The 21,030-nt window shown below is 39.6% G+C and overlaps 1 protein-coding gene across 1 annotated transcript in view; it reads left to right on the top strand.

Annotated features, from left to right (window-relative positions):
- The window catches only part of KIF15 (kinesin family member 15), a 99,692-nt gene that overhangs the window by 48,355 nt on the left and 30,307 nt on the right, over positions 1-21,030 (top strand). The window contains exons 13-20 of the mRNA XM_031663413.1: positions 51-260; positions 1,095-1,272; positions 3,322-3,463; positions 4,142-4,283; positions 8,873-9,070; positions 11,152-11,259; positions 12,040-12,145; positions 13,995-14,160. Of these exons, the coding sequence (XP_031519273.1) occupies positions 51-260; positions 1,095-1,272; positions 3,322-3,463; positions 4,142-4,283; positions 8,873-9,070; positions 11,152-11,259; positions 12,040-12,145; positions 13,995-14,160 (1,250 nt within the window). The remainder of the gene's footprint in view (positions 1-50; positions 261-1,094; positions 1,273-3,321; positions 3,464-4,141; positions 4,284-8,872; positions 9,071-11,151; positions 11,260-12,039; positions 12,146-13,994; positions 14,161-21,030) is intronic.

The raw sequence follows: 21,030 nt of genomic DNA, 5'->3' as shown, positions 1-21,030 counted from the left end.
AGGATGTCGAATTATTTTTCATGTTTAACCAAATTATGAATTTCTTTAAGTCTCTGATAGAAAAAGTTACCCAATTAGAAGACCTCACCCTCAAAAAGGAAAAATTTATTCAATCTAATAAAATGATTGTGAAATTCCGAGAGGATCAAATAACACGCTTGGAAAAGCTCCACAAGGAATCTCGGGGAAGTTTTCTGCCTGAGGAGCAGAATCGTTTGCTCTCAGAATTAAGGGATGAGATTCAAACTCTGCGAGAACAAGTGAGTATAGGGCGTCTGTAATATTTCTAAAAACAAAAGAAGTTCAAAGCAAATCTAAATTTGTCACCAAGTACATGTTCTTTAATACAATGGAAATTGTTTGAAGTGAATTCTTCTGACAGTGTGATTGCATAATTCCTTTACCTGCCTTTTTAAAATAAAGGGAAGAGAAGGGGAAAAGGAAGAAGTTGTGGTGATGTTGCTACATAGTATGCAACTCTAGCAGGCCATGCAGAATTTCACCCAGTGGGCATTGTGGTTGTCGGAGTTAGTAGGCTCTTTAGAGTTGTGCCTTTTAAAGTTTTTGTTGTTTTTCCTTTTCCTTAGGGAGAATGGATAGGTCAAACAGGTACATTGTGGGAAAAACCAAAATCTCTTATCAGCTTCTTGTTTATCTCTCTGGAGTTTTTAATGAATATTCAAACTAATATGGGTGGATATTTTTACTTTTGTTTCTCCTTTACACTTTTCTGCACTTTGCCTTTTTCACTTAATCTGGGTTGACAAGATTACTTTGGTCCTTGTTCTTTTCAGTGTGTTGATTTAACTAGTCTCCTTTGCATGAAAAGCGTGCCACAGTGTACACCCTTGTGCTTACCTCCTTAGGTGAGTGAACATTGCAAGGGTCTAGACTCCAACTGAGAATAGCAGAGTTACAGGACATGCATATTTTCAAACTGATCACACATGCCAAGTTGCTTTCCACGGTAGTTGCAGAAGGGTACCACCAGTAGTGCATGTGCATACCTAGTTTTCTAATGGCTTTTTAGAGGAACTAATTCACTAAAGAAATGTTTGTAAATATATAATGCATGTAATTCTTCTATGTCACAGATAGAGCACCACCCCAGAGTTGCAAAGTATGCTATGGAAAATCATTCCCTCAGGGAGGAGAATAGAAGACTGAGATTATTAGAGCCTGTGAAAAGAGCCCAAGAAATGGATGCCCAGACCATTGCAAAACTAGAAAAAGCTTTCTCTGAAATAAGTGGCATAGAGAAAAGTGACAAAAGTAAGAAATGATTGTTGTATATACGTTCCATGTAGGAAGGGACTGTTTTAAAGAGTATTTGTAGTGCCTTGTGACTAGAGTCTTCATTTTAGCCTCCAGGCCTGCTGTGCTAATGTCTTATACACATATTCTTTTATGTTATAGAAAGGTATTTACTAAACTTTTTTTTCTCAAAGATCACAGAGCATAAACTATGTAAGCTAATAGATATAACAAGAAAATACTCATTGTATTTCTGTTTTATTGATAAAAAGATTGATTCAGATACTACGTTAAATTTTTACTAAATTTTCCGGTTTAAAGTATTTGAAATGAAAAGTGTTTAATTAATTAAACATGAATAAAAATCGAGTTGAAATGTTTCTCAATCTAGTTAGGCCTGTGCAATGTAAGAGATGTAGAAAGGTCAGACTCATAGCACAGTGTTTGGGTCCGATGTTGTGGTTACCAGTGTGTGCACTCTCTAGTTACATGCTACTTTCATAAGTTTGCGTACTATGTGAAAAGTGGTTTAGTTAGTAGTAAGTCTGTCCTACAGTCTTGACAGCTGTTGGTGTTCATACCCTGGGATTTGGTAACAAAGTCTGTGTTTGCCCCAGTCTTAGAGTTAATATTTTCATGGTCTTTTATCATAGACATGGCCTTGGTTTCCTTTTAGGTTGAAATTGAGAAAGTTCTACTGTTTTTATTCTACATTCATAAAGAAGACTGTCTCTTTGCTTTTTAAAATTTCATTTTTTAAGCCTTCTATTCTGTTACGACTGAATAGAATATTAAGAGTCACAGTAACTGGGTTGGGGAGAGACTTAAGATATTAGATGTAAAATTACTATCAGGTTTTCTTTTTTCTTTTTTTTTTTTTTTTTGAGATGGAGTCTCACTCTGTCGCCCAGGCTGTAGTACAGTGGTGCGATCTTGGCTCACTGCAACCTCCACCTCCTGGATTCAAGCGATTCTCCTGCCTTAGGCTCTCTCCTGGGATTACATGCACACACCACCACACCGAGCCAATTTTTGTATTTTTGGTAGAGATGGGGTTTCACCATGTTGGCCAGGCTGATCTTGAACTTCTGGCCTCAAATGATCCACCCACCTCGGCCTCCCAAAGTGCTGGGATTACAGGTGCGAGTCCCCACGCCTGACTTAGGTTTTCTGTTTTATTTAAACGACTTTTCCCTACAGTGCCCTTTATTTTGTTGGCCATTTTGTTTTGGTCTCCATAATACCTTGACTTAGTCCCTTCAGAAGATACTAATATCTGGATCTCATCAGTTTCTTTTTTTTTTTTTTTTTTTTAGTTTCTAAACATTGATCACTCTCTAAACAACTTTTACGTGATCTTTTCCCACACTGAAACTCAGTGGACTCTCTTCAATATATTCAGTGTTCTAAAAGGCATTTCCTGAAAATTAGTATTTTCTACCTGGTAGATGATACTGAGTTCTTACAACCTGCTGCCCTTGCTATTTGTTTCCTTTTCTAAATAATTCCTTGGCTGTTAACATTAGCTGCTAGCACTAATTCCTGCAAGATTCACTGGCTGCTGTTTCTCTGTCTAGCATTAGGCATGCCACATTTTCGTCATTGTTTGCTCTTTCTCCTAATGGGAAAGGTGTTGCCTTAACTACGCTTCTCCATCCTATGGCCTCTGCTTCTTAAACATGACTTCTAATCCCCTTTGGCACACTGTCACATCCTGCGCCTTCTGCTGAGTTATAAGCTTTTGTATTTTAGGGCTCACTTTCCAACCCATTTCTCATTTTTCCTCCTTGTGGCTCAAAATTGATACCTGACAGAGAACTTAGAAAATGTGTCCTGTTATTTTTGTGTTTCAAACACTGAAGTTGTGAAGCTAGGCATGGTAGCATGCACCTGTAGTCCCAACTATTTGGGAGGCTAAAGCAGGGCGTTCACTTGAGACCAGAATTTGGGGCTTCAGTACACTATGATTGTGCTTGTGAATAGCCACTGCACTCTAGCCTGGGCAACATAATGAGGCCCTGTCTCCAAAAAAAACAAAAAAGACTGAGATTGTTTTCTTATTAACAGATCAGCAAGGATTTTCTCCTAAAGCTCAGAAAGAACCATGTTCGTTTGCAAACACTGAGAAGTTAAAAGCACAACTCCTGCAAATTCAGACAGAGCTGAATAATTCAAAGCAAGAATATGAAGAATTCAAAGAACTTACTAGGTAAAGTCTAAATACACATGCATGCACACTTATTTTAGTGTTCATTTGCTGTAGTGTTAATATTGATAATTCAATTGGGCGTTTTACTTTAAATATTAAACTCTCATAGAAGCAACTACTTTGACATGAAGAAAAAGCATGCTTCTAGCTCTTTACTAATATATTTAATGAACTAGATAATATAGGTGTTTTAAGCAGTTTTTTCCTGTTGGGTTGAGAGTCTATTGAACTTACATAATAAATTATTTAAATTTAAATTTGGTAATCAGGGTTGTTAAGATTTTTAGGAAGTATAGGTTTATTAATATTCCTACTTGATTCTCATTATGTAAAAACAAAGATAAATCACATTCATATTATAACTAAGATCAATCTTACCCTAAAATATAAACAAATGTTTGGTTCAAAAATGACGTATCACATATGGTATAATCATGGACTATTTGGACTTTTGAATTTGAGCTCTACCATTTATTTACTAGTTGAATCCCTTAGTCAGTCAGCCTCTGAGCTGTAGTTTACCGAACTGAAGAATGAAGGGAATAATCTGAGAGAATAGAGACTATCTCTGATTTAGAGATAACTATAAAGTTATGTGAGAGCATAAACTGTAAACTACTCTATAAATGTTTGACATTACTTATTACCTGAAATACTCTGTTTTACAATATCTATTAGGAAAAGGCAGCTAGAATTGGAATCAGAGCTTCAGTCTTTGCAAAAAGCGAACCTTAATCTTGAAAACCTTTTGGAAGCAACAAAAGCCTGCAAGCGGCAAGAAGTTTCTCAGCTGAATAAAATTCATGCTGAAACACTTAAGGTAGGTCATCTGAACCATACTTCCATCTTAAATCACTGCTGTGTCATTTTATTAGTAATGGAGTCTGTATGGTCTATCTGCAGATGCCGATGACATCCCATGCAGGTAATTAACACCGGTGTCACTCTGGTCCTTGGGTTGCTGCCAGCAACCCCACTGATGTATCCCCCCAGGGGTAGGGTGGAGTAGGAAAGAATTCAGCATTTGGAATCAAATTTGAATGTGCTGCTAACCTTAGGCAGGGTTTCCTAACTTCTGAGCCTAATCTTTCTTTTCTCTAAATTGGAGATAAAGGTAATTTACTTGCAGAGTTTTAGTGTACTAAATGAGATAGATAAGCTACCTGGTACCTTGTAAATATCAGTAAAATGGCAGCTGTTGCTACAGTGTAACATGTCCTCAAAGCTTTCAGTAGAATAGAAACCCTAAAGGGCAAAGACCACTAAGGGATCACAGGTGCCATTGGAAATAACATGAGAGGGTTTTGTCCTAAATAACCATATCCCTCATAAAAGAAAAACAAAAAAAAAATGTATGAACGACTGAGAATGAGGTGAGAGAAAGGAAGTACACAAGGAAAACAAAAGGTTGAGGAGGTGATGCTGATTTCAGTTTTTGTATCAAATTTTTGTGTCAAATTTTCTGAAGGTTAAAAAAAATTTTACCACACCTGGGTGTGGTGGTGCAGGCCTGTAGTCCCAGCTGCTTCGGAGGCTGAGGCAAGAGGATCACTCAAGCCCAGGAATTCAAGTCCAGCTTGAATTCAAGTTCTTTTTTTTCTTTTTTTGAGACGGAGTCCTGCTCTTGTTGGCCAGACTAGAGTGCAGTGGCGCAATCTCGGCTCACTGCAACCTCTGCCTCTGGGGTTTAAGCGATTTTCCTGCCTCAGCCTCCCGAGTAGCTGGGATTACAGGTGCATGCCACCATGCCTGGCTAATTTTTGTATTGTTGGTAGGGACAGGGTTTCACCATGTTGGCCAGGCTGGTCTCGAACTTGTGACCTCATGATCCACTCGCCTCAGCCTCCCAAAGTGCTGGGATTACAGGTGGGAGCCACCACGCCAGCCTCAAGTTCTTTTCAATAAAAGAAAGAAGTAGAGAAGAAAGACAGAAAACCTTTCCTTATGTGTCTTAAAATATAAATAGATGTTTATTTATAATGATTATTTTTAGTAGTGGTGCTTTTCGTGTCACTTAATGGAAGACTAAGTAATTGTATTCATATTTGAATAGGTAATTTATGTGACTGAAATTTTTCTTTTTTTTTTTGAGACGGAGTTTTGCTCTTGTTGCCCAGGCTGGCGTGCAGTGGTTTACAATCTTGGCTCACTGCAACCTCTGCCTCCTGGGTTCAAGCGATTCTCCTGCCTCTGCCTCCCAAGTAGCTGGGATTCCAGGTGCCTACCACCACACCCGGCTGATTTTTTGTATTTTTAGTAGAGACAGGGTTTCACCATGTTGGCCAGGCTAGTCTCGAACTTCTGACCTCAGGTGATCTGACCGTCTTGACCTCCCAAAGTGCTGGGATTACAAGTGTGAGCCACTGCGCCTGGCCTGTGACTGAAATTTTCAAAGATATAAAAGGTATTTAGTAGCAAATCTCTTTCTACAGCTTGAGGGCTGTGTGTGTATATGTGTGTGTGTGTGTGTGTGTGTGTGTGTGTGTTTTAAAGCAATATTTTAGAGTTTGTCCTATGTCTGCAGGGGAAAAAACGTTCTCCCCTTTTTTGTTTCTGTTTTGGTTTTTAATTTGTTTTGGCAGTTGCTCAAGAATGTTATGTGGAAATATAATGATTTATTCAACCTGGAAAATGCTGGGTTTTTTCCTATACAGGTGGAAATTTTTTAAAAATATTTTTAAATTTTGATTTATTTATTTTTTGTTTTGTTTTTTAGAGACAGGGTCTTGCTCTGTCACTCAGGCTGGAGTGCATTGGCATGATCATGGCTCACTGCAGCCTTGAACTCCTGGCTTCAAGCGATCCACCTGGAGCCTCAGCCTCCCAGAGCACTAGGATTACAGGTGTGAGCCACCATGCCTGACCAGAATTTTTTTTTATGTTGCCAAGAGCGGCATAGCAATTCAGAGCCTTTGTTGTTGTTTTAGTTGTGCAACTACTATATGAATACATTCTCTTTGTTTAAAAGAAATATACATATTTCAAGTTAAAGTTAAAATTCCTTTTCAGCATCACTTCCAATCTGGATCTAATCTAATCCTTTGTCCCCCCTAATTCCTGGAGGTAGTTTAATCCTTTTTCTTAGCATTTTTATACTATAAATATATACAGACTGAGAAAACACATAGAGTTGTTTCCTAGATTGTTTATTGTTTTGCTTTTTTTTTTTTTTTTTAAAGAGTCATTCTTCATATGTTATTCCACAATATGCTTTTGTTAACTCAGGGATATGCCTTAGAACTTTCCACTTAACTGATACCTAGAGCCTCATTTGGATATGAGGCTCAAGGAATATGAGCCTCATACCGGTTAACGTGAGGCTCAAGGGATATGAGCCTCATACCAGTTAATGTAGAAAGATCCAAGGCATCTCCCTTGAGGGACAGAAAAATTATAGAGCTTGAATTATAGAGCTTGAAGCACCATGAGGGATATCCCCTTAAGGGATATGCCTTGGATCTTTCCATATTAACTGGTACCTACCTTGTTTTAACCCTAGGTTTCTATGGCTTAAGTAGATGGTTTCGAGTGCATGCATTCTCTGGGGGTGGATTCTGTTAAAGGAGAATTGGTCATTTTAGGATGTCTTAGCATTTGAGTGAGTCAAGCTGAAGCTCCCTCCCAGTGTCTGTACCCTGTGCCTGCAGCATAGATGCACTCCTTTCCCAGCACTGTCCGCAGGAACTGGCATTGTCAGGCTTGTTAATATTTGACCATCTGATGGGTAAAAAATGAGATCTTGCTGTTAAGGTTTTAATTCTCATTTCTCTAATTTCCAATATCCTTTCATGTGTTCATGTCCATTTGTATATCCTATTCCCTGAAAAGAAAGAGCCCATTTTACTATTTTTTAAAATATTTTTCTTCAGATTTTGTTTTTATTAATAAGCATTTGTTAGGTATACTGCCAATATATTCCTCCATCATGTTGCTTGTCTTTCATCTTTGCATGTGATGCTTTTGTTATATAGAAATTTTATATTTTTGATGTAGCCAGATTTATTGACCTTTTATCTTTATGACTTTTTTGCCTTTTATTTTCCTTTACATTGAGGTGTTTGTGTATCTGCTGTTTTTCTTTTGAATGGTATGAGAAAGGGATTTAACTTAAAAATAATAATACATCTAGGCACAGTGGCTCACACCTGTAATCTCAACACTTGGGGAGGCAGAAGCGGGAGGATTGCTTGAGTCCAGGAGTTTAAGACCAGCCTGGGCAACATAGTAAGACCCTACCTCTGCAAAAAAAAAAAAAAAAAAAATCTAGCCCGGTGTGGTGGCGTGCACCTTTGGTTGTCAGCTACTCCTGATACTTGAAATTTCCACAGAAAAATTATTCTATTTCTGGACTGGGTGTGGTGGCTCATGCCTGTAATTCTAGCACTTTGGGAGGCCAAAGCGGGCGAATCACTTGAGGCCGGGATTTGGAGACCAGCCTGGCCAACATGGTGAAACCCCATTTCTACTGAAAATACAAAAATTAGCCAGGTGTGGTGGTGTGTGCCTGTAGTCCCAGCTACTTGGGAGGCTGAGGCAGGAGAATTGCTTGAACCTGGGAGGTGGAGGTTGTGGTGAGCCAAGATCACACCATTGTACTCCAGCCTGGGCAATAGAGCAAGACTCTGTCTCAAAAAATAATAATAATTCTATTTCTGGACTTTGTATTTCCTCCCAGTGTTCTATTTGAATGTACATAAGCTAATGTACTGTTTTAATATGTACTGTAATGTAATATACTATTTTAATGACCATACTCCCCATACCCCTATGTATTTTTATATCAGATGGGAAAGTCTCCCTAATTTGTTATTTTTATTTTTATTTTTTTTGAGAGACAGGGTCTCAGTCTGTCACTCAGGCTGGAATGCAATGGTGTGATAATAGCTCACTGCACCCTAGAACACCTGGGCTCTGGGGATCCTCCTGCCTCAGCTTCCCAAGTAGCTGGGACTACAGGCCCAGGACACCATGCCTGTAAAAATAATTAAAATGATTTTTTTTTGCTAGAGACAGGATCTCACTATGTTGCCCAGCCTGGTCTTGGACTCCTGGCCTCAAGTGATCCTCCCCTTCTTAGCCTCTCAAAGTGTTGGGATTATAGCCATGAACCATCATGCCTGGCTTGTTCTTTTTAATTGTCTTGTCTCTGCTTGTACATTTATTCTTTGTATGAAATTAGATATCAGCTCATTAAGTTTATTTTTAAAAATTGTATTAGAATTTTGCTTGGGACTGCGTTGAATTGATGAATTTATTTCCACTTGGGCATTTTTATACTGTGTTTCAAGAACACTTTTTCTTTTCTTTTCATGAATAGTATTTCAATTTTATCCTCTCTATTCACAAAATTATTAAATATGCCCTTTTAAAATATGTGCTAATGTTTTCCATAATCATTTTTTGCTGCAGATTATAACTACACCAACCAAGGTCTGCCAACTTCGTTCCCGACCAGTACCAAAATTAAGCCCTGAAATGGGAAGCTTTGGCTCTCTATACACTCAGAATTCTAGTATATTAGATAATGATATATTAAATGAGCCAGTTCCACCCGAGATGAATGAACAAGCCTTTGAGGCCATTTCTGAAGAGCTTAGTACAATGCAGGTAATGTTTTGTTCTAGAAAAAATAAATAACTGGACATCCATTTAAATAAATTTGCTTTGTTATTTTAATTCCCTATAAGTTACAGTGTTCAAAAGTGCTTAGTATTAAAATCATATCTTTTTAAGTGTGGGTTTATAATCATTCCTAGATTGGAAATCAGCCCACTCTTGTGTTTTGTCTCTACTTAGCAATCTTTAGCAAGTCATTCTCCATGGGCTTTGGTTCCCTAGTGTATAAAATGACCAGTTGGCCGCTAGCTCCAAGTTCCAGAACTGGTTTGTATAGCACAGTGCTGTATCTGCTAAAGAAAGTTAGAAGAGGCCGGGCGCAGTGGCTCATGCCTGTAATCCCAGCACTTTGGGAGGCCGAGGCAGGCAGATCACATGAGACCAAGAGTTCAAGACTAGCCTGATGAATATGGTGAAACCCCGTCTCTACTAAATACACAAAATTAACCGGGTGTGGTGGTGCATGCCTGTAATCCCAGCTACTCGGGAGGCTGAGGCAGGAGAATTGCTTGAACCTGGGAGACGGAGGTTGCAGTGAGCCGAGATCACGCCACTGCACTTCAACCTGGGCAACAAGAGCAAAACTCTGTCTCAAAAAAAAGAAAGTTGAAAGAATCTTATTATTGTGGGGAAAAGAAAGAGAGATCAGACTGTTACTGTGTCTATATAGAAAGAAGTAGACATAAGAGACTCCATTTTGTTCTGTATTTGAGATGCTGTTAATCTGTGACCTTACCCCCAACCTTGTCCTTGCAAGAGACATGTGCTGTGGTGACTCAAGGTTTAACGGATTTTGGGCTGTGCAGGGTGTGCTTTGTTAAACAAGTGCCTGAAGGCGGTATGCTTGTGAAAAGTCATCACCATTCTCTTAATCTCAAGTACCCAGGGACACTGCCAAAGGTCACAGGGACCTCTGCCTAGGAAAGCTAGGTATTGTCCAAGGTTTCTCCCATGTGATAGTCTGAAATATGGCCTCGTGGGAAGGGAAAGACCTGATCGTCCCCCAGCCTGACACCCGTGAAGGGTCTGTGCTGAGGAGGACTAGTACAAGAGGAAAGAAGGCCTCTTGGCAGTTGAGATAGAGAAAAGCATCTGTCTCCTGCCCGTCCCTAGGCAATGGAATATCTCAGTGTAAAACCCGATTGTATGTTCTGTTTACTGAGAAAGGAGAAAACCACCTTAGGGCGAAAGGTAGGACTTGCTAGCGCAATGCTGCTCTTTATGCACTAAAAAGGTTTATGGAGATGTTTGCATATGCATGTCAAGGCACAGCACTTTTCCTTAAACTTACCTCACAGAGATCTTTATTCATATGTCTTACTGCTGACCTTCTCAGAACGATGATCCTATTATCCTGCTACTTCCCTTTTTCTAAGATAGTAAAGGTAATGATCAATAAATACTGCCGAGGTAGGTCCTCTGAGCGCCGGTCCCCTAGGCCCACTTTTTCTTTCTCTATACTTTGTCTCTGTGTCTCATTTCTTTTCTCAAGTCTCTTGTTCCACCTGAGAAACACCCACAGGTGTGGAGGGGCAAGCCACCCCTTCAATTATAGATCAAATTTTAGACAGCTTTTAGTATATTTGAAATAACCTGAAATTTGATTATTCCAGAATTTTTATGGTTTGTTAATTTTTTAAAATAGGTTTTCTACTGTCCAGTAAAACTTGGAGTGGGCCAGACCACCCCAAACCCCAGTATTTTGTCCTTTCCAGGCCATGGAGACCTTTCTGGTGAGGTAACTGCTTGCAGCCCTGAGGAAGCTTCTTAGAAGTCTCAAGATGACTCTATCATTTAATCCGGGATTTTAATTTTAATCACTTCTTTCCTTTGTATTTCAAAGTATCTACTTTAACGGACCACAAGTGTAAATCTGAAACATTAGAAATCATTTAGTATATAACCTTTTGATACTGTTTTCTGGCTCCAAACGGCCCTTTGATACCTTTGTTCATATGAAGTTTTGAATTTGTTTTGTTTTGTTTTGTTGTGTCTTTAATGCAGAAGAAATGGTGGAATGTTTGAGAATTCCATTAAAAGAAATTTTGATGACTGAAGTTTTTGTGTTGCAGGAACAAATAAGTGCTCTTCAAGCCAAATTGGATGAAGAAGAGCATAAAAACCTAAAGCTTCAGCAGCTCGTAGACAAACTGGAACATCATTCTACCCAAATGCAGGAGGTGAGACCAAGAGCACGGCCTCAGAAAATGTATGAAGTACCCTCAAATGTTTCCTTGAGGAAACGTCCTCAAGGATCCTCAAACATCCTTGAGTATGTATGAAACATACTCAGAGAGTATCACAGAAAGAAAGTGCCACACGGCCTTAGTGAAGGCTTATTTGAGCTGTATTCTCTACCTTGTTACTTGGCATGCTGCTCTGATAATGAGACAGGCATGCATAGTCTGCACTTGGCTGACTTAGTCAATAATGCAAATGGATCCCTTGCTATGTGTTTAGAAGAAACCAAGATGGACTGTCCATGGCTTCGTAGTTGTTAATCCTCTTTACTATAGTTCGTGGGGACAGCCAATTTTCTTCTGGTCAGAGACGTTAAAACTAGACTTTAAAAACAGAAACAGGTTAATGAGGCCAGGCATGGTGGCTCACACCTGTAATCCCAGCACTTTGGGAGGCCAAGGCAGGTGGATCACCTGAGGTCAAGAGTTCGAGACCAGCCTGGCTAATGTGGCGAAACCCTGTCTCTACTAAAAATACAAAAATTTGCTGGGCGTGGTGGCGCATGCCTGTAATCCCAGCTACTTGAGAGACTGAGGCAGGAGAACCATTTGAACCCAGGAGCCAGAGGTTGTGTCACTGCACTCCAGCCTGGGTGACAGAGCAAGACTCTGTCTCAAAAAAAAAAAAAAAAAAAAAGAAACAGGTTAATGATTTGGAGTGCGTCTGCGTCTTAGCATACCAGGATTCCTTTTCCAGTAAATTTATCTTTTTTCCCAAAGCTTTTCTCATCAGAAAGAATTGATTGGACCAAACAGCAGGAAGAGCTTCTCTCGCAGTTGAATGTCCTTGAAAAGCAGCTTCAAGAGACTCAAACTAAAAATGACTGTAAGTTATTCTATCAGGAGCTTTGTGACTTGAAGGAATACTGTAACTCAGTATCTTTTTACTCTTATTAATAAAGCTGTTCCTATGTTTTTGGATGGTTGCTTTGTTGTTGTTTGTTGTTTGATAACCAGACTGGGGTTTGCATGCAGTGGTAAGTAACAGTAATATATCATAAAAGGTAAATTTCTCCATCATTGTTCACAAACAAATGATACAAAAGTTTGCTTACAGTTTTTTGTTTGTTTGTTTTTGAGACAGAGTCTTGCTTTGTCACCCAGGCAGGAGTCCAGTGGCATGATCTCGGCTCACTGCAACCTTCACCTCCCGAGTTCAAGTGATTCCCCACCTTAGCCTCCTGAGTAGCAGCTGGGATTACAGGAGTGCATTACCATGCCTGGCTAATTGTTTTCTTCTTTGGATTTTTTTTTTTTTTGAGATGGAGTCTTGCTCTGTTGCTCAGGCTGGAGTGCAGTGGTGGGATCTCAGCGGCTTACTGCAACCTCCGGCTCCTGGGTTCAAGCAGTTCTCCTGTCTCAGCCTCCCAAGTAGCTGGGATTATAGGCATGTACCACCAAGCCCGGCTAATTTTAGTAGAGACGTGGTTTCGCTATGTTGGCCAGGCTGGTCATGAACTCCTGACCTCAGGTGATCTACCCACCTTGGCCTCCCAAAGTGCTGGGAATACAGGCGTGAGCCAACACACGTGGCCTAGTTTTTATATTTTTAGTAGGTAGAGACAGGGTTTTACCATGTTGGCCAGGCTGGTCTCAAACTGCTGACCTCAGGGGATCCACCCACCTCGGCCTCCCAAAGTGCTGGGATTACAAGCATGAGCCACCATGCCCAGCCTGCTTAAAGTTTTAAATAAGCTGCTTTGAAAATGAAGTGTCTTGAATTCATGAATGTTTTAATATTAGCAAAGCATAGGTTATATATTTGTATATGTTTGTAGATGTGGGAATATCATTTGATTCCCAATGTTTTCACTTTATTTTTCCCTTCATTAAAGTACTTGCAGTGGTTTGTAATAAAGCTAAAACAAAAAGAGATAGCCATTCTGTTTTCTTTGAACTAAAAAGTTAACTAATACTATTTGCAGTTGTAGTTGTCTTAGAAGACCTGAAGTGTTTAACCCATGTTGGAAAGTTTAGGCAAATTTCCAAGGGATTTTTCAATAACTAAGATGAGCTCACTTAAAATACATTATATCTTTTAATTTTTTTTTCTTAAGAGTTTTGTTTGTTTGTTTGTTTGTTTGTTTGTTTTGAGACAGAGTCTCACTTTGTCACCCAGGCTGGAGTGCAGTGGTGCGATCTCGGCTCACTGTAACCTCCACCTCCCAGGCTCAAGCGATCCTCCCACCTCAGCCTCCTGAGTAGCTGGGACCACAGGTGCTCACCACCACACCCAGCTAATTTTTTGTATTTTTGGTAGAGACAGGGTTTTGCCATGTTGCTCAGGCTGGTCTCGAACTCCTAACCTCAAGCATTTCGCCTGCCTCAGCCTCACAAAGTGCTGGGATTATAGGCATAAGCCACTGTGCCTGCCCTTATGTTAGGAGTTTTGAAGCACATTTTACAGGAGAAATCTAGCAAAGTCAAGTGACTTGTAAGTCAGGGACAGATGTTAACTCTTTCTATTTCAGTAGGAATTTACCAAAAACCATGTGCAAGGGAGAGGAAGAAAACAGAAATCTCAGTGCTGCTAGGTACCCACCACTTAATTCTTCAACATTTTTCCTTAAAATAGTCTCTTCGACTTGATTTTGCTAATTGTGGGAATAGTACCTATCAAATTTATTTGTCTGCTTTAAGAAACCTATTGAGGATATGTTTTATTTGTTTTTTAGTTTTGAGAAGTGAGGTACATGACCTGCGAGTAGTCCTTCATTCTGCTGACAAGGAGCTTTCTTCAGTGAAATTGGAGTATAGTTCATTCAAAACGAGTCAGGAGAAAGAATTCAACAAACTTTCCGAAAGACACATGCATGTACAGCTTCAATTAGATAATCTCAGGTAGAGTTGTTTTCTTATGGTTTCAAGTTGCCTGATTGGCTGTAACCTACGACTGTTTGAAGTTGCAAGTGTTAAACCCAACTCAAAGCAGTTAAACAAATAAAAAAGATAATTTATTGGCTCCAATATTGGGAAGCCCCAGAGGTGATTTTAGTTTCAGGAACAGACTAGTCTGAGTCTCAAACAATATCGTCAGTGTTCTCTCTCTCTCAGCTCTGCTCTGTTCTATGTATTGCTCTTATTCCCTCCTATTATTGAGGTCCTTCTATGTGACAAGGAACAGATTGCCTCACACAGCTCCATATTTTGGTTCCCAGCATAAAAACCCCTGTAAAGAAATTCTCTCTCCCAACAGCCATGTATTATCCCAGAGAAAATCAATTGGTTTTGCTTGAGTCATCTGCTCCCCTTTAGACTAGTCACTTACCAGGTTTGAGATGGCACTGTCCCAACATAGAGTAATGTGCCTGCTCTGGAAGGAAAGGTGTGCTCTTACTAGAAGAAAGGACAGTGTAAGGTAAACCAAAACAATAGTCATCACTGCTGTGCACACTAACTCTACAAAGGCTGGCTGATTGGTCAGTACTGGTAATCTTGACACAAATGTAATCTCACATGTAAATAGTTTCTTCTTTGTTATTTACTGTTTCTTTTTTTCTTCTTGCTAACTTCAACCTTTTGTATAACATAACACTTTTTGACAATGTCTCTTGTGTCTATAGCCATAATTTAATAATGGACATGAATGTTATACTGTGAATGTGATGTAAATGTAACTGTTTGCTCTGGAAAAGCTACTAATAGGCAGCCTTGAGTTTAATTTTTGTAGACATTACAAAGATTAAAATCTAGCTGTTGAGTGTTTTTTGGATATACAACCAGAAATTGAAAGAGAGGAAGAAAACTTGAGATCTGCAGGCCAGAGCCATCTATACATACATTTTTCCTTTTTTTTTTTAATTAAAAGATTCATTTCTATTTGTAAAATGAAAAAATGCATAATTATTACTAATGAAATACAATAGTTTCATTTTCATAACAGAGAAAGTGATGACATTTGTAACCTTTCCTTGCCATATCTCTATCTCACTGAATGTTGAATAGCTTGAGTTTTAGGCAAAATCCCATATTTATCTGCTGCTTCTTCCTCCTTTTGTTGTTGTTTTTTTAATTTTTATTTTACTTTAAGTTCTAGGGTGCATGTGCACAACGTGCAGGTTTGTTACATAGGTATACATGTGCCATGTTGCTTTGCTGCACCCATTAACTCATCATTTACATTAAGTATTTCTCCTAATGCTATCCCTCCCCCAGCCCCTTACCCCCGACAGGCCCCGGTGTGTGATGTTCCCCGCCCTGTGTCCAAGTGTTCTCATTGTTCAGTTCCCACCTACGAGTGAGAACATGCAGTGTTTGGTTTCCTGTCTTTGTGATAGTTTGCTGAGAATGATGGTTTCCAGCTTCATCCATGTCCCTGCAAAGGACATGAACTCATCCTTTTTTATGGCTGCATCGTATTCCATGGTGTATGTGTGCCACATTTTCTTAATCTAGTCTATCATTGATGGACATTTGGGTTGGTTCCAAGTCTTTGCTATTGTGAATAGTGCCACAATAAACATACATGTGCATGTGTCTTTATAGCAGCATGATTTATAATCCGTTGGGTATACCCAGTAATGGGATCAGTGGGTCAAATGGTATCTCTAGTTCCAGATCCCTGAGGAATCACCACACTGTCTTCCACAATGGTTGAACTAATTTACACTCCCACCAACAGTGTAAAAGCATTCCTATTTCTCCACATCCTCTCCAGCATCTATTGTTCCCTGACTTTTTAATGATCACCATTCTAACTGGTCTGAGACGGTATCTCATTGTGGTTTTGATTTGCATTTCTCTGATGACCAGTGATGATGAGCATTTTTTTCATGTGTCTGTTTGTTGCATAAATGTCTTTTTTTGAGAAGTGTCTGTTTATATCCTTTGCCCACTTTTTGATGGGGTTGTTTTGTTCTAGTAAACTTGTTTAAGTTCTTTGTAGATTCTGGATATTAGCCCTTTGTCAGATAGGTAGATTGCAAAAATTTTCTCCCATTCTGTAGGTTGCCTGTTCACTCTGATGGTAGTTTCTTTTGCTGTGCAGAGGCTCTTTAGTTTAATTAGATCCCATTTGTCTATTTTGGCTTTTGTTGCCATTGCTTTTGGTGTTTTAGTCATGAAGTCTTTGCCCATGCCTATGTCCTGAATGGTATTGCCTAGGTTTTCTTCTAGGGTTTTTATGGTTTTAGGTCTAACATTTAAGTATTTAATCCATCTTGAATTAATTTTTGTATAAGGTGTAAGGAAGGGATCCAGTTTCAGCTTTCTACATATGGCTAGCCAGTTTTCCCAGCACCATTTATTAAATAGGGAATCCTTCCCCATTTCTTGTTTTTGTCAGATTTGTCAAAGATCAGATGGTTGCAGATGTGTGGTATTATTTCTGAGGCCTATGTTCTGTTCCATTGGTCTATCTCTCTGTTTTGGTACCAGTACAAGGCTGTTTCGGTTACTGAAGCCTTGTAGAATAGTTTGAAGTCAGGTAGCGTGATGCCTCCAGCTTTGTTCTTTTGGCTTAGGATTGTCTTGGCAATGCGGGCTCTTTTTTGGTTCCATGTGAACTTTAAAGTAGTTTTTTCCAATTCTGTGAAGAAAATCATTGGTAGCTTGATGGGGATGGCATTGAATCTATAAATTACTTTGGGCAGTATGGCCATTTTCACGATATTGATTCTTCCTATCCATGAGCATGGAATGTTCTTCCATTTGTTTGTGTCCTCTTTTATTTCGTTGAGCAGTGGTTTGTAGTATAGTTCTCCTTGAAGAGGTCCTTCACATCCCTTGTAAGTTGGATTCCTAGGTATTTTATTCTCTTTGTAGCAGTTGTGAATGGGAGTTCACTCATAATTTGGCTCTCTGTCCATTATTGGTGTATAGGAATGCTTGTGATTTTTGCACATGATTTTGTATCCTGAGACTTTGCTGAAGTTGCTTATCAGCTTAAGGAGATTTTGGGCTGAGATGATGGGGTTTTCTAAATATACAAGCATGTTATCTGCAAACAGGGACAATTCGACTTCCTATTTTCCAAATTGAATACCCCTTATTTCTTTCTCTTGCCTGATTGCCCTGGCCAAAACTTCCAACACTATGTTGAATAGGAGTGGTGAGAGAGGGCATCCCTGTCTTGTGCCAGTTTTCAAAGGGAATGCTTCCAGTTTTTGCCCATTCAGTATGATATTGGTTGTGGGTTTGTCATAAATAGCTCTTATTATTTTGAGATACATTCTATCAATATCTAGTTTATTGAGAGTTTTCAGCATGAAGGGCTGTTGAATTTTGTCAAAGGCCTTTTCTGCATCTATTGAGATAATCATGTGGTTTTTGTCATTGGTTCTGTTTATGTGATGGATTACATCTATTGATTTGCATATGTTGAGCCAGCCTTGCATGCCATAGATACAGCCGACTTGATTGTAGTGGATAAGCTTTTTGATGTGCTGCTGGATCCGGTTTGCCAGTATTTTATTGAGGATTTTTGCATCGATGTTCATCAGGGATATTGGTCTAAAATTCTCTTTTTTTGTTGTGTCTCTGCCAGGCTTTGGTATCAGGATGGTGCTGGCCTCATAAAATGAGTTAAGGAGGATTCCCTCTTTTTCTGTTGATTGGAATAGTTTCAGAAGGGATGGTACCAGCTCCTCTTTGTACCTCTGGTAGAATTCGGCTGTGAATCCATCTGGTCCTGGACTTTTTTTGGTTGCTAGGCTATTGATTACGGCCTCAATTTCAGAGCCTGTTATTCGTCTATTCAGAGATTCAACTTCTTCCTGGTTTAGTCTTGGGAGGGTGTATGTGTCCAGGAATTCATCCATTTCTTCTAGATTTTCTAGTTTATTTGCATAGAGGTGTTTATAGTATTCTCTGATGGTAGTTTGTATTTCTGTGGGATTGGTGGTGATATCCCCTTTATCATTTTTTATTGCATCTGTTTGATTCTTCTCTTTTTTTTCTTTATTAGTCTTGCTAGCAGTCTATCAATGTTGTTGATCTTTTCAAAAAACCAGCTCCTGGATTCATTAATTTTCTGAAGGGTTTTTTTGTGTCTCTGTCTCCTTCAGTTCTGCTCTGATCTTAGTTATTTCCTGCCTTCTGCTAGTTTTTGAATCTGTTTGCTCTTGCTTCTCTAGTTCTTTTAGTTGTGATGTTAGGGTGTCGATTTTAGATCTTTTCTGCTTTCTCTTATGGGCATTTAGTGCTATGAATTTCCCTCTACACACTGCTTTAAATGTGTCCCAGAGATTCTGGTATGTTGTGTCTTTGTTCTCATTGGTTTCAAAGAACATCTTTATTTCTGCCTTCATTTCATTATTTACCCAGTAGTCATTCAGGAGCAGGTTGTTCAGTTTCCATGTAGTTGTGCGGCTTTGAGTGAATCTCTTACTCCTGAGTTCTAATTTATTGCACTTCGTTCTGAGAGACAGTTTGTTGTGATTTCTGTTCTTTTACATTTGCTGAGGAGTGCTTTACTTCCAACTATGTGTTCAATTTTGGAGTAAGTGTGATGTGGTGCTGAGAAGAATGTATATTCTGTTAATTTGGGGTAGAGAGTTCTGTAGATGTCTGTTAGCTCTGCTTGGTGCAGAGCTGAGTTCAAGTTCTGGATATCCTTGTTAACCTTCTGTCTCGTTGATCTGTCTAGTATTGACAGTGGGGTATTAAAGTCTCCCATTATTATTGTGTGGGAGTCTAAGTCTCTTTGTAGGTCTCTAATGACTTGTTTTATGAATCTGGGTGCTCCTGTATTGGGTGCATATATATTTAGGATAGTTAGCTCTTCTTGTTGAATTGATCCCTTTACCGTTATGTAATGACCTTCTTTGTCTCTTTTGATCTTTGTTGGTTTAAAGTCTGTTTTATGAGAGACTAGGATTGCAATCCCTGCTTTTCTTTGCTTTCCATTTGCTTGGTAGATCTTCCTCCATCCCTTTATTTTGAGCCTATGTGTGTCTCTGCATGTGAGATGGGTCTCCTGAATACAGCACACCAATGGGTCTTGACTCTTTATCCAATTTGCCAGTCTGTGTCTTTTAATTGAACCATTTAGTCCATTTACATTTAAGGTTAATATTGTTATGTGTGAATTTGATCCTGTCATTATGATGTTAGCTGGTTATTTTGCTCGTTAGTTGATGTAGTTTCTTCCTAGCATCGATGGTCTTTACAATTTGGCATATTTTTGCAGTGGCTGGTACCAGTTGTTCCTTTCCATTTTTAGTGCTTTCTTCAGGAGCTCTTGTAAGGCAGGCCTGGTGGTGACAAAATCTCTCAGCATTTGCTTCTCTGTAAACGATTTTATTTCACCTTCACTTATGAAGCTTAGTTTGGCTGGATATGAAAATTCTTTTCTTTAAGAATTGAAAATTCTTTTCTTTAAGAATGTTGAATATTGCCCCCCACACTCTTCTGGCTTGTAGAGTTTTTGCCAAGAGATCCACTGTTAGTCTGACGGGCTTCCCTTTGTGGGTAACCCGACCTTTCTCTCTGGCTGCTCTTAACATTTTTTTCCTTTACTTCAACCTTGGTGAATCTGACAATTATGTGTCTTGAGGTTGCTCTTCTTGAGGAGTATCTTTGTGGTGTTCTCTGTATTTCCTGAATTTGAATGTTGGCCTGCCTTGCAAGGTTGGGGAAGTTCTCCTGGATAATATCCTGAAAAGTGTTTTCCAACTTGGTTCCATTCTCCCTGTCACTTTCAGGTACACCAATCAAACGTAGATTTGGTCTTTTCATATAGTCCCATGTTTCTTGGAGGCTTTGTTCATTTCTTTTTTTTTTTTTTTTTTTTGAGACGGAGTCTCGCTCTGTTCATTTCTTTTTACTCTGTTTTCTCTAAACTTCTCTTCTCACTTTATTTCATTAATTTGATCTTCAATCCCTGATACCCTTTCTTCCACTTGATCGAATCCACTACTGAAGCTTGTGCATGCGTCACGAAGTTCTCGTGCCATGGTTTTCAGCTCCATCCGTTCATTTAAGGTCTTCTCTGCACTGTTTATTCTAGTTAGCCATTTGTCTAATCTTTTTTCAAGGCTTTTAGCTTTCTTGCAATGGGTTCAAACATGCTCCTTTAGCTTGGAGAAGTTTGTTATTACTGACCTTCTGAAGCCTACTTCTGTCAACTCGTCAAAGTCATTCTCTGTCCAGCTTTGTTCTGTTGCTGGTGAGGAGCTGCAATCCTTTGGAGAAGAGGCACTCTGGTTTTTAGACTTTTCAGCTTTTCTGCTGTGGTTTCTCCCCATCTTTGTGGTTTTATCTACCTTTAATCTTTGATGTTGGTGACCTGCAGATGAGTGTTTGGTGTGGATGCCCTTTTTGTTGATGTTGGTGCTGTTCCTTTCTGTTTGTCAGGTCCCTCAGCTGCAGGTCTGTTGGCATTTGCTGGAGGTCCACTCCAGACCCTGTTTGCCTGGGTATCACCAGCGGAGGCTGCAGAACAGCAAATATTGCTGCCTGATCCTTCTTCTTGAAGCTTCATCCCAGAGGGGAACCCGCCTGTATGAGGTGTCAGTCGGCCCCTACTGGGAGGTGTCTCCCAGTTAGGCCACACAGGGGTCAGGGACCCACTTGAGGAGGCAGTCTGTCTGTTCTCAGAGCTCAAACACCATGTTGGGAGAACCACTGCTCTCTTCAGAGCTGTCAGACAGGGACGTTTAAGTCTGCAGAAGTTTCTGCTGCCTTTTGCTCAACTGTGCCCTGCCCCCAGAGGTGGAACCTATAGAGGCAGCTAGCCTTGCTGAGCTGTGGTGGGCTCCACCCAGTTCCAGC

Source organism: Papio anubis, chromosome 2, assembly GCF_008728515.1.
Source record: "Papio anubis isolate 15944 chromosome 2, Panubis1.0, whole genome shotgun sequence".
In the NCBI taxonomy this organism is placed as follows: Eukaryota; Metazoa; Chordata; class Mammalia; order Primates; family Cercopithecidae; genus Papio; species Papio anubis.
Note: the sequence above shows the minus strand (reverse complement) of the source record. Positions and strands in the feature narration are given on the sequence as shown.